At 45.2% G+C, this 12,308-nt stretch overlaps 1 protein-coding gene across 1 annotated transcript in view; it reads left to right on the top strand.

Annotated features, from left to right (window-relative positions):
- The first annotated feature begins 10,818 nt into the window (after nucleotides 1-10,818).
- The window catches only part of LOC116512960, a 28,766-nt gene continuing 27,276 nt past the window's right edge, over nucleotides 10,819-12,308 (top strand). Inside the window, exon 1 of the mRNA XM_032223662.1 lies at nucleotides 10,819-11,858. Within this exon, the coding sequence (XP_032079553.1) occupies nucleotides 10,819-11,858 (1,040 nt within the window). The remainder of the gene's footprint in view (nucleotides 11,859-12,308) is intronic.

Genomic DNA, 12,308 nt, shown 5'->3' on the forward strand with positions numbered 1-12,308 from the left:
GAAAGCTTTAAAACATGGTAAGGAGCTCGGACGGGCAGGTCCTCTGGAGCACCATACAGGAACGGTATCCAGTACTCTGGGAAGGCTCCAGTACACTGCAACCCACCACTGCACCCTGACCAGAGAACCGGTTTGGATGCATAGCAGGCCTGGGTCTCTGCTGGTTCTGGCAACCCAGTCCGGAAAACCACTACCAGTTCAGCCAAACCGGTTTGAACTGGGAGGAACCCACCTCTGGCCACAGGGATCTAGAGAATTGAATTGTCCCTTTGACTGGTTCCAGCCTCCAACACGAAGAGTGAAATAGAGATGTCGCCAAAAAATAAAGAAAGAAGAAAATTGCTGTTAGGAGTCTCCTCCCAGCCACTAGAGGGCAGTAAAGAGAATCAGAAAACACTTAAAATGCTGCCATCTAGTGGTGATGGTGATATTACAACCTGCTTTGATAGCACAGGCTGTTTTCGTGAGCCACTCCTTTGCACACTCGCTTTAAAAATTGAGGTCTGGTGCTGTGATTCGGGGTCCCAGCAGAGAGGCTTGCTTTGTGGCCCTGAGAGATAGACTTATTGAGTTAACTGAGTTGAGTTGACTTTCTCCCAAGAAGTCTTTTAATCGTTTTTTCACACATAACCCCCCCCCCCCAAATAGGGGGTATTTTTTTTAAAAAAAAATTATGGGATCAGAGTAGAGAGCCTGTCTCGTGGAGCTATTTTCGCTAGCAGGAAAAATCCGCTTTATAATTTAGCAAAGTGTCTGAATCCAACCACTTCGGCACGTCTACCCTTCACTGCTAGTGCATAATGGGGAGAGTTTTTAACCCAGGACTGATTTGTTAGGTAAGCTCCCTGTTGGGAGAGCGAGTACGTTCAGAGAAGCGTTGTGAGAGTTGTTTGTGAGCACACACAAACCAGCATACAGAGACACTGCAGTTTAAATAGGTGTTTACTTTCGTGGAAATAGAGGTGTCAGAGTCCATCAAACAGTCCAAGTCATACACGGATAAGACAGTCATCAATGTCTTTCAGTTAAGGGATAATCCAAATAACATAGTCCAGTATCATATAATCAGTCTGGTACTCAAAGTTTGCTAACAGTTGCAAAACTTACAATAGCTCACGACACTTTCTAACAGCCAGCTTCCAAAACACTCAGATCAGATCAGCACAGCATCTAAAAAAACAGAGAGTTAAATGTCATTCTGGCTCCCTCTTATGGCCGACTGAGGAAAAACAGCAGCCAATCACATTTTACAGTACGATTTAAAGAAACAGGTATAGCCTTGTTACATTTTATATATTGCCAACCCAACCGTTAGATTATATTCCTAACATGATTGCAGAGAAAAGGGAAGTAGGACAAGGAGGAGGAGGAGGTGGTAGAGAAGGAGGGAACTCTCCCTCCTTACATCTTCATTGTGCAATGATTCGATCCCTCAGATCCTGGGGATATTAACAGCATCTGTTGTGACTATTGTCTCGTCAATATATGTGGAGAAATTGCTCTGCTTTGTGGCCCCATGACCTTGGCTCAGCATGTCCTCTCTGATATTCTTGGTCCTTTGGGCAGATGGGTGGAGTATTCCTCCACCTTCAACTTCAGGATCTCATGAACTTTTGTTCTTTTCTGTTCCCTGTGGCCGAAAAAGGAGGTAGGCGATTTGTACTCTTAAGAAGCACCATGCTTCCCTTCCTGGTGTGTGCGTTGCATTTTCAACCTCTGCTTGCTTAGAAGTTTATTTTTATAATAGCAGGGTAGCTTAGGTTTCTTTTTCATTTGGTAAAATCTCCATGTGTTTCCTCCCCATCAAATAGCTGTGTAAATATTTATTATAAACGTGTTTGGTGAGTCATGCTTTTATCAGTAAATATCTGCTAACATTTGCTCTTCCTCACCATGGGAGATCTTCATGGATACAAATTCTAGGGAAAGGAATAAAGCAGCAGTGGGAGCCCTTAACATCAGCACAGAGCTGAAGTATCTGGAGATGGTGATTATTATAACATAGCCTAGTATTTCTCAACTGCAACCATTTTTAGTGCTCACATTTTAAGGTCCCTAAGGTTGAGAAATACTGCTTTAGCCACATATTCCCAATATCACCACCTTCCGGTCCTTTTTAAAGGCAAGGAACAGTGAGGAAAAGATAATGGGAAATTGACTTTTTCTCAAAGAATAAGATACGAGGTAAAGGTCCCCCTCGCACATGCCTGCTAGTCATTCCCGACTCTAGGGGGCGGTGCTCATCTCTGTTTCAAAGCCGAAGAGCCAGCGCTGTCCGAAGATGACTCCGTAGTCATGTGGCTGGTGTGACTAAATGCCGAAGTCGCACAGAACGCTGTTACCTTCCCACCAAAGGTGGCCCATATTTTTCTACTTGCATTTTTACGTGCTTTCGAACTGCTAGGTTGGCAGAAGCTGGGACAAGTAATGGGAGCTCACTCCGTTACACGACACTAGGGATTCGAACCGCTGAACTGATCAACAAGCTCAGCGTCTTAGCCACTGAGCCACCACGTCCCTTAAGATACGAGAGGCACTCACAAAAAAGAATAGCTGTTACCTCAGTGCCACCAATACCAGGATTGCAAATTTGGCATAGTTTGTAACAGAAAGCTAGCTTCATGTGCATCTTGGTTTCATACTAAAGGCCGTTCTATCTCTGCTATTAATGATGATCGTTACAAGTTAGTTAAGGAAATGGATGACTACTTCTGTATCATCTGCCACCTTATCCTGGCTTGTGCTTTGCTATCATGCAGTGACAGCCTGCCATGAACTCTGGGGAGGAGGGGGAATGTTTAGGGGGAAGCAAAAGTAACTACTGTATTGCCCCAAGACACTGCTTCAAGGTCACCTGCCATACCAACCTTCATTTGCAGTGACCTTTCTGAAAACCTCTTGCTTGAATCTGATTGATCATTAGGAGAGGGGCAGCGATGGGAGGTAGTTAAGGGAGGAAAAAGATGAACTTAGGAATTTTGGCATGCGATTCTCAGTTCCGGCTAGGCTTGGTTGCAATATACTTCTAATAAAACTATATCTTTCACAACGAATGGAGCCCAGGATCATTTTTAATTAGAGATTCAAGATGTGGGTGGTCTGACATTTTGTCTTGTGGGCCTTTCCGATTCCCATTCCCACACAGAACAACCCAAAACTCTCTGGGGGGAAAACAGCTGTAGGTGAGCATTGTCTTTGGGAACATTCTGTTTTGTGCTTTTAGCAAAAATTAACAGTCCCGGCGAATAAAATACTGGCTGTATTGTTTACTGGCAGCATAAAAACCAATTTAGCAATGCAGTAGAAGGTATCAGATCTAGACAAATTTAATAATGGAGGAAGCCATCCCCAAGAACAGGGTTTAGTATAGCCCAGAGGTGGGGAATGATGGCCCTTTGATGAATTGTGGACTTCAACTCCCAGAATTCCTGAGCCAGCCAAGCATGCTGGATCAGGAATTCTGGGAGCTGAAGTCCACAAGTCATAAAGGCGCCATCTTTCCCCATCACTGGTGCAGACCATATTTTACCTATCTAAATATTAAAACTAAAAAAAAAATCATTTAGTGAGATAAATTTGGCTTGTAATTTAGCTCAGCCAGGAAGGGCTTCCTCCCTCATTTTGTGAGATGACACAAACGGGTTCAATTGGTGCAGCATCTCATTCAATAGTTCATATCTTATTTCATATCAATTTTTCAGGAGCGTCCGACAGAAATCCGGCAAGAAGTCTGGATTGGTGGATTGTTTCTTTATATTAGCAGGAATTCATCAAGCAGACAGGAAACCAAGGGAACCAGTACTCTTCATGGACTGCATGGTTGCACCAGCAAGGACTTCTTGACCTCAAGACCATTCTTCACCCCTACTAATTGCTGGTAAATAAACTTAATAATAAACAAGCTGGAGATTATGGATGGGGTTGGAGAACAATGTGTTTCTGTCTCACACTGTTGTGGCCTGTCGGGGGACAGCGGGGCTGGCAGCAGAGTCAGATAGTGAGGAGGTTGGGGTGGAACATGAGTCAGTCCTGGAGGCTGGGGAAGGCTCGGACAAGGGCTCTGCAACGGAGGCAGAGACGGGGCTGAGGCCGTATGGCAATTCTCAGCTGCCTTCGGAGCTAGACAGAAATGAGGCAGAGGAACAGCTGGAGCCTGTTCCCAGTGTGCGCATGTGCAGAGCTGCCAGAAGAAAAGAACAACTCTGAAATCAGGGTCGACTTGGGAGTAAAGCCACAGGTGGACGGTGAATGGCCCCTCCCATAGGAAATGAAAGAGGAGCGAAAGAGGAATGGGATTTTGCAGAAAACAATTCGTTTGTTTGTTCATTCGTTTCAGGAGTATGAAGATCTGTCCGTGAATCTCAGAGACTTTGTGCCAAGTCTTGCCTTGCACAGCACCTCATTTGGAAAATACATGGCAGCTTCCCAAGCTAGATAAGGTCTGTGGTCATAAATTCACCTTTGAAAGACTGTTTACCAGGCCTTGCTGAATGTGAATGAGAGAAATTCACATTCGTTTAATAAAAGGGGTTTTGTCAGGACCAGGACTCTGCCTTATGCTCTTTGGGGAAGCCTAGGTCAGAACACACATTTTCTAATGTGACCCACCTCTTTCTGCCCTCCCAAGATCCCTGGGAAAAACCAAACTAAAAACAAAACAACAAAGACTTTTCTAGTTACCTTTCTAAATTTCATAACCATCTTTCCCAACAAGGCATTGTTAGCAGGACAATTGCCACCATCAATGAATGGAATGGACAAGCAGGACACAAGGGCCCAAAACTGTAGGGGGCTAAATGGAAGAAAAAATACCTTGTCCCCCCCACTTTATGCCTCTCCCTTTAAGAGGAAACACGTGATTCTAGTAAGATGCAACATGTTGCTTTTCATTCACAGATCAAAGATACGACACCATCGTATGTCAATTTGTTCGGCAGAATGAACAGTTAGGAGTTGGCAACTCTATGAAGTGAGGTGACCCCAAGGACTCAGTAGCAAGCTTGATTTATCCCCCCTTTACCCTCGAGGTCAACTGCACATGCCAAGATTTCACTCAGGGGACCTTTGAAGAGATAGTTCTTTCCAATGAATCGTCTGCTAAATTTAATGTGGCAACGTTTGCCAATTTGGTCAAAATACTTGCAAACGTGACCTCTGCTGGAGTTCAGACGAGGATGGTAGTGCAACCTTCTTGGTTTTCCTGGATTTCTTAACATTCTTCAATATTATTCATCATTGGGTTCTTCTAGCCTGACCTAGGAGGTTAGGCATGGCGAGGGCAGAATGTTTTTGTGATTCTTTTCCTTTCTCTGTGCACGATTCTAGTCGATGGTTGTGGGACGTGGTGTTGTGGCCCACCAGTGGCCAGCAGAGCTGGCAGCACAGTCAGACAGTGATGAGGTTGGGGAGGAGCATGGGCCAGTCCTGGAGGCTGGGAAAGGCTCGGACAAGGGCTCTGCATCGGAGGCAGAGAGGGGGCCAAGGCCGTCTGGCAGTTCTCAGCTGCCTTCAAAGCTAGACAGCAGTGCAGCAGAGGAACAGCTAGAGCCTGTTCCCAATGTGTGCATGCACAGAGTTGCCAGAAGAAAAGAACAACTCAGGAATCAGGGTAGACTTGGAAGTAAAGTCATAGGTGGAAGATGTTTGGCCCCACCCATAAGAAATAAAAGAGGAGCGAAAAGTGAGTGGGCTTTTGCAGGAAACAATTCATTTGTTTGGTCATTAGATTCGTTTCAGGAGTGTGATCTGTCCGTGAATCTCAGAGACTCTGTGCCCAGCCTTTCCTTGTACAGCACCTCATTTGGAAAATATTTACATGACAGCTTTCCAGAATAGATAAGGTCTGTGATCATAAATATTCCTTTGAAAGACTGTTTGCTGGGCCTTGCTGAATGTGAATGAGAGGAATTCGTTTAAGAAAAGAGGTTTTGTCAGGATTCTGCCTCATGCTTTTGGGGGAAAGCCTAGGTCAGAACACACCAAACCCTTGATCTGCAAGGTGACACAGCATTCAAGACAGGTAGCCTTTGAGTTATGACCAGAATTGAGCCTAACACTGATGGTTGCTAAGTCAAATCTGTGTTAAGTGAGTTTGCCCTGTTATGATTTTTCTTGCCAGAGTTGCTAAGGGAAATCTTTGCATTTGTTAAGTGAGCCACACAGTCATGAAAGGAATTTGAATTCCCCATTGATTTTGCTGATCAGGAAGGCCACAAAAGCTGTATCACATGATCCTGTCATAAATATAAACCACTTATCAAGAATCTGAATTTGGATCATGGGACTCTGCGGATGCAGCAACGGTTGTGAGTGTGAAAAACAGCCATAAGCCGCATTTTTCAGGGCCGTTGTAACTTTGAATGTTCAGTAAATGAACTAAGTCAAGGATTACCTCTATCTGTAAATCAAGGGTGTCAAACTCAAGGCCTGGGGACCAGATCTGGCCCGTGGGATGCTTAGATCTCGCCCACAGGGCCGCCCTGGAAACAGCAAAGGACTGGCTCATGGGGCCTCTGCCAGTGAAAATGGAGCTCGCGAGGTCCACACACAGCCATCCCAAGCTCCATTTTTTGCTAGCAGAGGGTTGCAGGAGGTGGTTTTAGCCAAAAGCTGAGCTTGGAAGCCTGTTTTCTCTGGCAGAGAGTTGCAGGAGGCTGTCGCAGCCGAAAATGGTGCCTTGGGAGCAGTGGTGGGTTTCAAAATGTTTTAGAACATCTTCTGTAAGTGTGGCCTGCTTTGTGAGAGTGGCTTGCTGACCATGTGATGGGGTGGGAGTGGCTTGCCGGCCATGTGACTGGGTGGGCATGGCCAACTTGTAAAATGTGGTGAAACTCACTTAACAACGCTCTTGCTTAGCAACCAAAATGTTAGCTCAGAAACTCTGGCATTTGAAGCACGGAAGTCTTAAAGCTGTTAAGTTACAAGACCCTTGCACCCCTAACCCTTTAGGAAAAAAACTCCAGGGGTGTTCAAACTTGGAAGCTTTAAGACTTGTGGACTTCAACTCCCAAAATTCCTCCTCTCGCTCTTCATCTTGATGATGTGTGGACGGACAGGGGGAGGGAGCTAGAAACTGTTCTAAACGTCACTGTAGATTTGTGGAACCTCTTCTATAGAAGAGATTAGAACTGGCAGGAACCCACCCCTGCTTGGGAGCCCATTTTTACTGGCAGAGCACCGAGGCCACCACAGACACCCCCAATGTGAGTAATGTTGAGCTGGCCACACCCACTGTGGTCACCCTCCCCCAAGGTAAAACACAACCCTTATGCGGCCCTCAATGAAATTGAGTTTGATACCCCTGTTGTAGATGTTAAATAGCCCCTCCCTATTTAACATCTACACGTACCACTTATGAGATCATTCATTGGCGCAGAGTCAATTATCATTAGTATAACTGATTATACTTATCTGTATATCTTGACCCCTGGCTGGGCAAATAATGCTTTCACATTCTTGTCTCAGTGCCTGGAGGGTGGGAATGAGGAGAACAAATGTAATCTTAATTTGAGCCCGGGCTGCACGAGCCTTTTGGATCCAAGGACTTTCCATCATTAGTGGGGTTATACTTCTCCAGACAGAAATAGATTTATACTTTTGGTACCCTATAGCAATAGCACTTAGACTTATATACTGTTTTACAGTGCTTTACATCCCTCTCTAAGTGGTTTACAGAGTCAGCATATTGCCCCCAACAATCTGGGTCCTCATTTTACCCATCTTGGAAGGATGGAAGGCTGAGTCAACCTTTGAGCCTGCCAATCTGCCAAATTGCAGTCAGCAGGCAGTCAGCAGAAGTAGCCTGCAGTACTTCACTCTAACCACTGGGCCACCACAGCTCAGGTGTCAGAATAGTAGCTCTCTAAATACATTTTCCGGATGATTATCAACAGGAGAGGCACCACAGCAAGTTAAGAGATGATAAACGATTGAGCATAAGCATTTGTCAAAACTATCAATTGAAGCAGTTTTGTCTGGATTGGAAAAAAGAAGAGAGGTTTTGGTAGAGGCACGGAATAAAGGCCAGACAGTGTAAAACTGATAGTGTATGGCAAAATACGTAAAACCTGATGTCCTGATAATTTTTGGTCTTTCAGTAAAATTGGAAGAGCATAGCAATAGCTGAGTGCTGCATAGTATTTTTTACAGCCCTCTCTAAGCCGTTTACAGAGTCAGCCTCTTGCCCCCAAGAATCTAGGTGTCATACATTGTCCTTGGAAGGGTGGACTGCTGAGTCATTCTTGAGCCCATCTGAATCGAATTGCCAGCAATCAGTAGCATTAGCCAGCAAAACTGCTCTCTAATCACTGTGCCACCAACGGCTATCAACCCAAAAACAATTTGTTGCGTCCTTCCGTGCCAGCCGACGGGCGGGGCCGGAGCAGCCGATACCTGATTGGCTGAGGCGCACCTGCCGGCTGGCGGGAAACTCAACAGTCACCCATTGGCTGGCCAACTGACAGCTCGAGTATATAAAGAGCTGTCAGTTGGGCTGGCGCTGTCCGCGTTCTGAATCCTCTCTGTTGTTAGACCTGTTACATTAAAGCCGTTACAATCTGTTACAGTTACCTCAAGACTCTCGCCTCGTTACTTAAAACTGGCGACGAGGATGTCGGACACGGACCCCGTCGTAGTTCCTGCCCTGGCTCCTTCCTCCGTATTTGCCGCTTTTCATCCAGAAGCCGAGTCATGGGACGCATTTCTGGAAAGATTTGAGGTCTTCCTTATGGCCCACGATCTGTCGGAGCTCCCTGAGGGGAGGCGACGGGGCACATTTCTACACTATTGCGCGGCAGAAATGTTTGCCACAGCCCGTGCGTTAGCCGCCCCGGCACCAGTGCATTCATTGCCCCTCGATGTCCTGATGGAGCGGCTCAAGCTGCATTACGAGCCGTCTCCCTCAAAGTACACCCGCCGTCAAAACTTCCGGCGATGTATCCAACGGCAGGGCCAGTCAATTGCCCAATACGTCGCGGAATTGCGAGCAACCGCAATTAATTGCGAATTTCCGGATTTAGAGGACGCCCTTCTCGAACAGGGGGAATCGACGGTCACCCATTGGCAGGCCAACTGACAGCTCGAGTATATAAAGAGCTGTCGGTTGGGCTGGCGCTGTCCGCGTTTTGAATCCTCTCTGTTGTTAGACCTGTTACATTAAAGCCGTTGAAACAGCATGGGGTCCATCATTGAACCCCTAAAATACTTAATCAGGCTACTTGTCTAATTCTAAAACTTCAAAATCAAAACTCTGCTTATGCTCTTTCACCTAAAGAACAAGAACAAGGAACATACTTCTTTCTGCTTGAAACACAGGAAGCCAGGTTTTCGCAAGTAGGGGAAACTGGGTGGGCAAGTAACCACAGTATCTTAGTCATAAGAGCACAGCTCATGCCAAAGCAAAAGTTCATCTTGTAAACAAGCTATAGGTTAACCATATTTTTAGCAATATATCTGGGTGGCATTCTGACATTTTCCTTTTTCTGCATGAGTAACCAAGATTCACTTCTCTTTTAGCTTTACTTTACTTCCCTATTGTGGTTTGGAAATCATGTATTGTAATTTTCCTTAAATATTTGTAATTTTACCCGAAATAACTTTGTGCTGAGGTGAGGAGTTATGACCTGTATTAGTGCACGCCTATATGACGTCTATATGATTTGTAATAACCATTTCAAAGGTATAAAACCTCTGTCAAAATGTACCTAAAATCAGATCAGTTAGGTGAAAATCTACTGGTCTCTTGAATGCATTCAATAAACCTTTCTCTTCTGGAAAAAGGCAAATTGTCTCCTATTCTTACGTAAGTAGAAAGGCAGACCCTGTTTTTGCCATTACATTTCTTGGCGAGCCAGGCAGGAGACGATAGGGTCTTTGGGGATCCTCTGGGACGCCTAACCCGGGGGGCTGGGGGCTCATCGGGTCAGGAACCTCTCTGGCGCCAAACGGACCTTTTGTTCCGAGGGAATTTCCCGGCAGCGAGGAGAGCTCAGCCTCGGCGGTTAGTGGTCTCAAGAGCCTTGGAAAACCAGAGGAGAAAGGGAGAACAAAGACTGGCCAGCACCGGAGGAGGAAAGCCACAGAAAACAGGCAAGTAATTGTGGGCTTTCTATTTGAGGCTCGGTTTTTCTTTTTAAACCGAAGAGTGAGGTCTGATCCACCTTGCTAGGTATAAAGGTTTTGGGAATTGGACTGTCCAGAATATATGTATGTGTTTAAAAGGTTGAAGTGTTAAGAATTGTGTTATTCAGTATTTGGAAAATTATGGGTGGAGGAATTAGTAGTCAGACTCCTCTGGATTCTATGTTAAAGCATTTTAAAGAAGGATTTATGAGTCAGGATTATGGAATTGTGTGGAGTAAACATGAGCTTAGGAGGTTTTGTGAATTAGAATGGCCCAGATATGACATTGGGTGGCCTGAAATAGGTACCTTTGATCCTCACTTAGTTTTAAAAGTCCATAGGTTGGTGTTTGATCCTAAGATAGGGAGCTTAACTCAGGCTCCATATATAGATGTTTGGAAGAAATTGGTTAATCAACCCCCAGCTTGGTTAAAGAAGTGTAAACAACAATGTATTCTTATGGCTGTCAGAGTTACAGACCCCAAAAGTCCTAAGCAGAGACCACCAGTCTTGGCTAGTGCACCAGAAGAACTGCCACAACCCCCTCCATATGTTGCACCTAGAGGGGTCAGTTTGCCAGTCACACCGCAATCCTTGTCCCTGACTTATACCAGAAGAACTACACCCAGCACGGGGGGGTCCACAAGCCAGTTACCTATTGAGGGAATTGAGCAGGGATTAGATGCTGTACTTACTAGCATGGAACAGATAAGATATAAAGGAGAGAAAGAAGAAAAAGCTCCTATAAGTTCCCCCGACACCATGGGACCAGAGTTTTGGGAAAAGAAGGAGGAAGAGATGGACCAATTGTTGGGAGCTGTGGGTGGAGAAGTGGAACCAGTATCAGCCAGAACCAGAGCAAAGACAGAGACTGTTTTTACAGCACCTCTCAGACGAGTTGACCAATTCTTAGTAAACCCAGATGACCCCTCCCAAGTTTCCACAGGGTCATTGTTTCAGCATGTTCCTTTTACCACCTCTGATTTGCTTAATTGGAAAATGCACTATGGGCCTTATAGTGCTAAACCAAATGAAGTGGCAGAATTGGTAAAAACTATTGTGGATACTCATCATCCAACTTGGCTAGATTTACAACAACTTATGGCAACACTTTTCAATGCTGAAGAAAGGGAGAAAATCAGGAATGCAGTGTCTAATATTTTAAAACCAGATGTCCCAGCACGTACAACCTTAGCAGACTTTATTGAACAGCGTTTCCCCTCAAAAGATCCTAATTGGAGTCCTTATGATTCACATCAATTGAACTTGTTGCTCAATTATCAACAGTTAATCATAAAAGCTGTGCGCATAGCAGGAAAGCCTGCAACAAACATGTCAAAGCCAAGTTTAATAACCCAGGAAGCTACTGAAAGTCCAGAGGCTTTTTATTCTAGGCTGGTTGAAGCATATCAGATGTATACACCTATCGACCCCACCCTTCCTGAAAATGCTCGCATGCTAGCAATGGCTTTTATTTCACAATCAGCTCCAGACATAAGGCATAAGCTTCAAAAGTTGGAAGGAGCGTTGGGAAAACCCCTTAGTGAACTCATGGAAGTTGCCAGGAAGACATTTGTCAACAGGGATTTGTTGGAGGAGAGGAAAAAAGATAAGCAGATGAAGAAAAAAGCAGAATTGCTAGCCACCGCTTTAATGACTGTGCCAGGGGGAAATAGAGGAAGTAGGGAGAGGGCTGTGATCCCCTCCTTAGGTCAAAATCAATGTGCTGTTTGTCACAGGTATGGGCACTGGAAAAGAGATTGTCCCAGAAGAGAAGGAATTGAGAGAAGGGAGATTGAACAGCCAAGGGTAACTAGAAATCCTACCCCTTTGCCAAGAAATTTCTCTCTTAGTCGACCCAACACCTTCAGGGGACGTGGAACACTCAGGAAGCCCATTAACAGCCTGCGAAAGGGAGAGGCAAAGGGATTTTCCCCCGACACTCCTTTGATTGGATTGGCAGAAGCTGAGGAGTGGGATTGACGGGGCAGTGTAGGTTCAATTAGCCTCCCCGAACCTATGGTCTGTCTGAATGTGGGGGGCAAAGAAGTTTCTTTCCTTGTAGATACAGGAGCAACCCGTTCAGTATTAACTCAACCTTTGGGACATATTTCTTCTCAATCTATCAACATTCAAGGGGCAACAGGAAAACCACAAACCCAGCCACTTTTAGAGCCTCTATTATGCAC

The sequence above is a fragment of the Thamnophis elegans genome, chromosome 9 (assembly GCF_009769535.1).
Source record: "Thamnophis elegans isolate rThaEle1 chromosome 9, rThaEle1.pri, whole genome shotgun sequence".
In the NCBI taxonomy this organism is placed as follows: domain Eukaryota; kingdom Metazoa; phylum Chordata; class Lepidosauria; order Squamata; family Colubridae; genus Thamnophis; species Thamnophis elegans.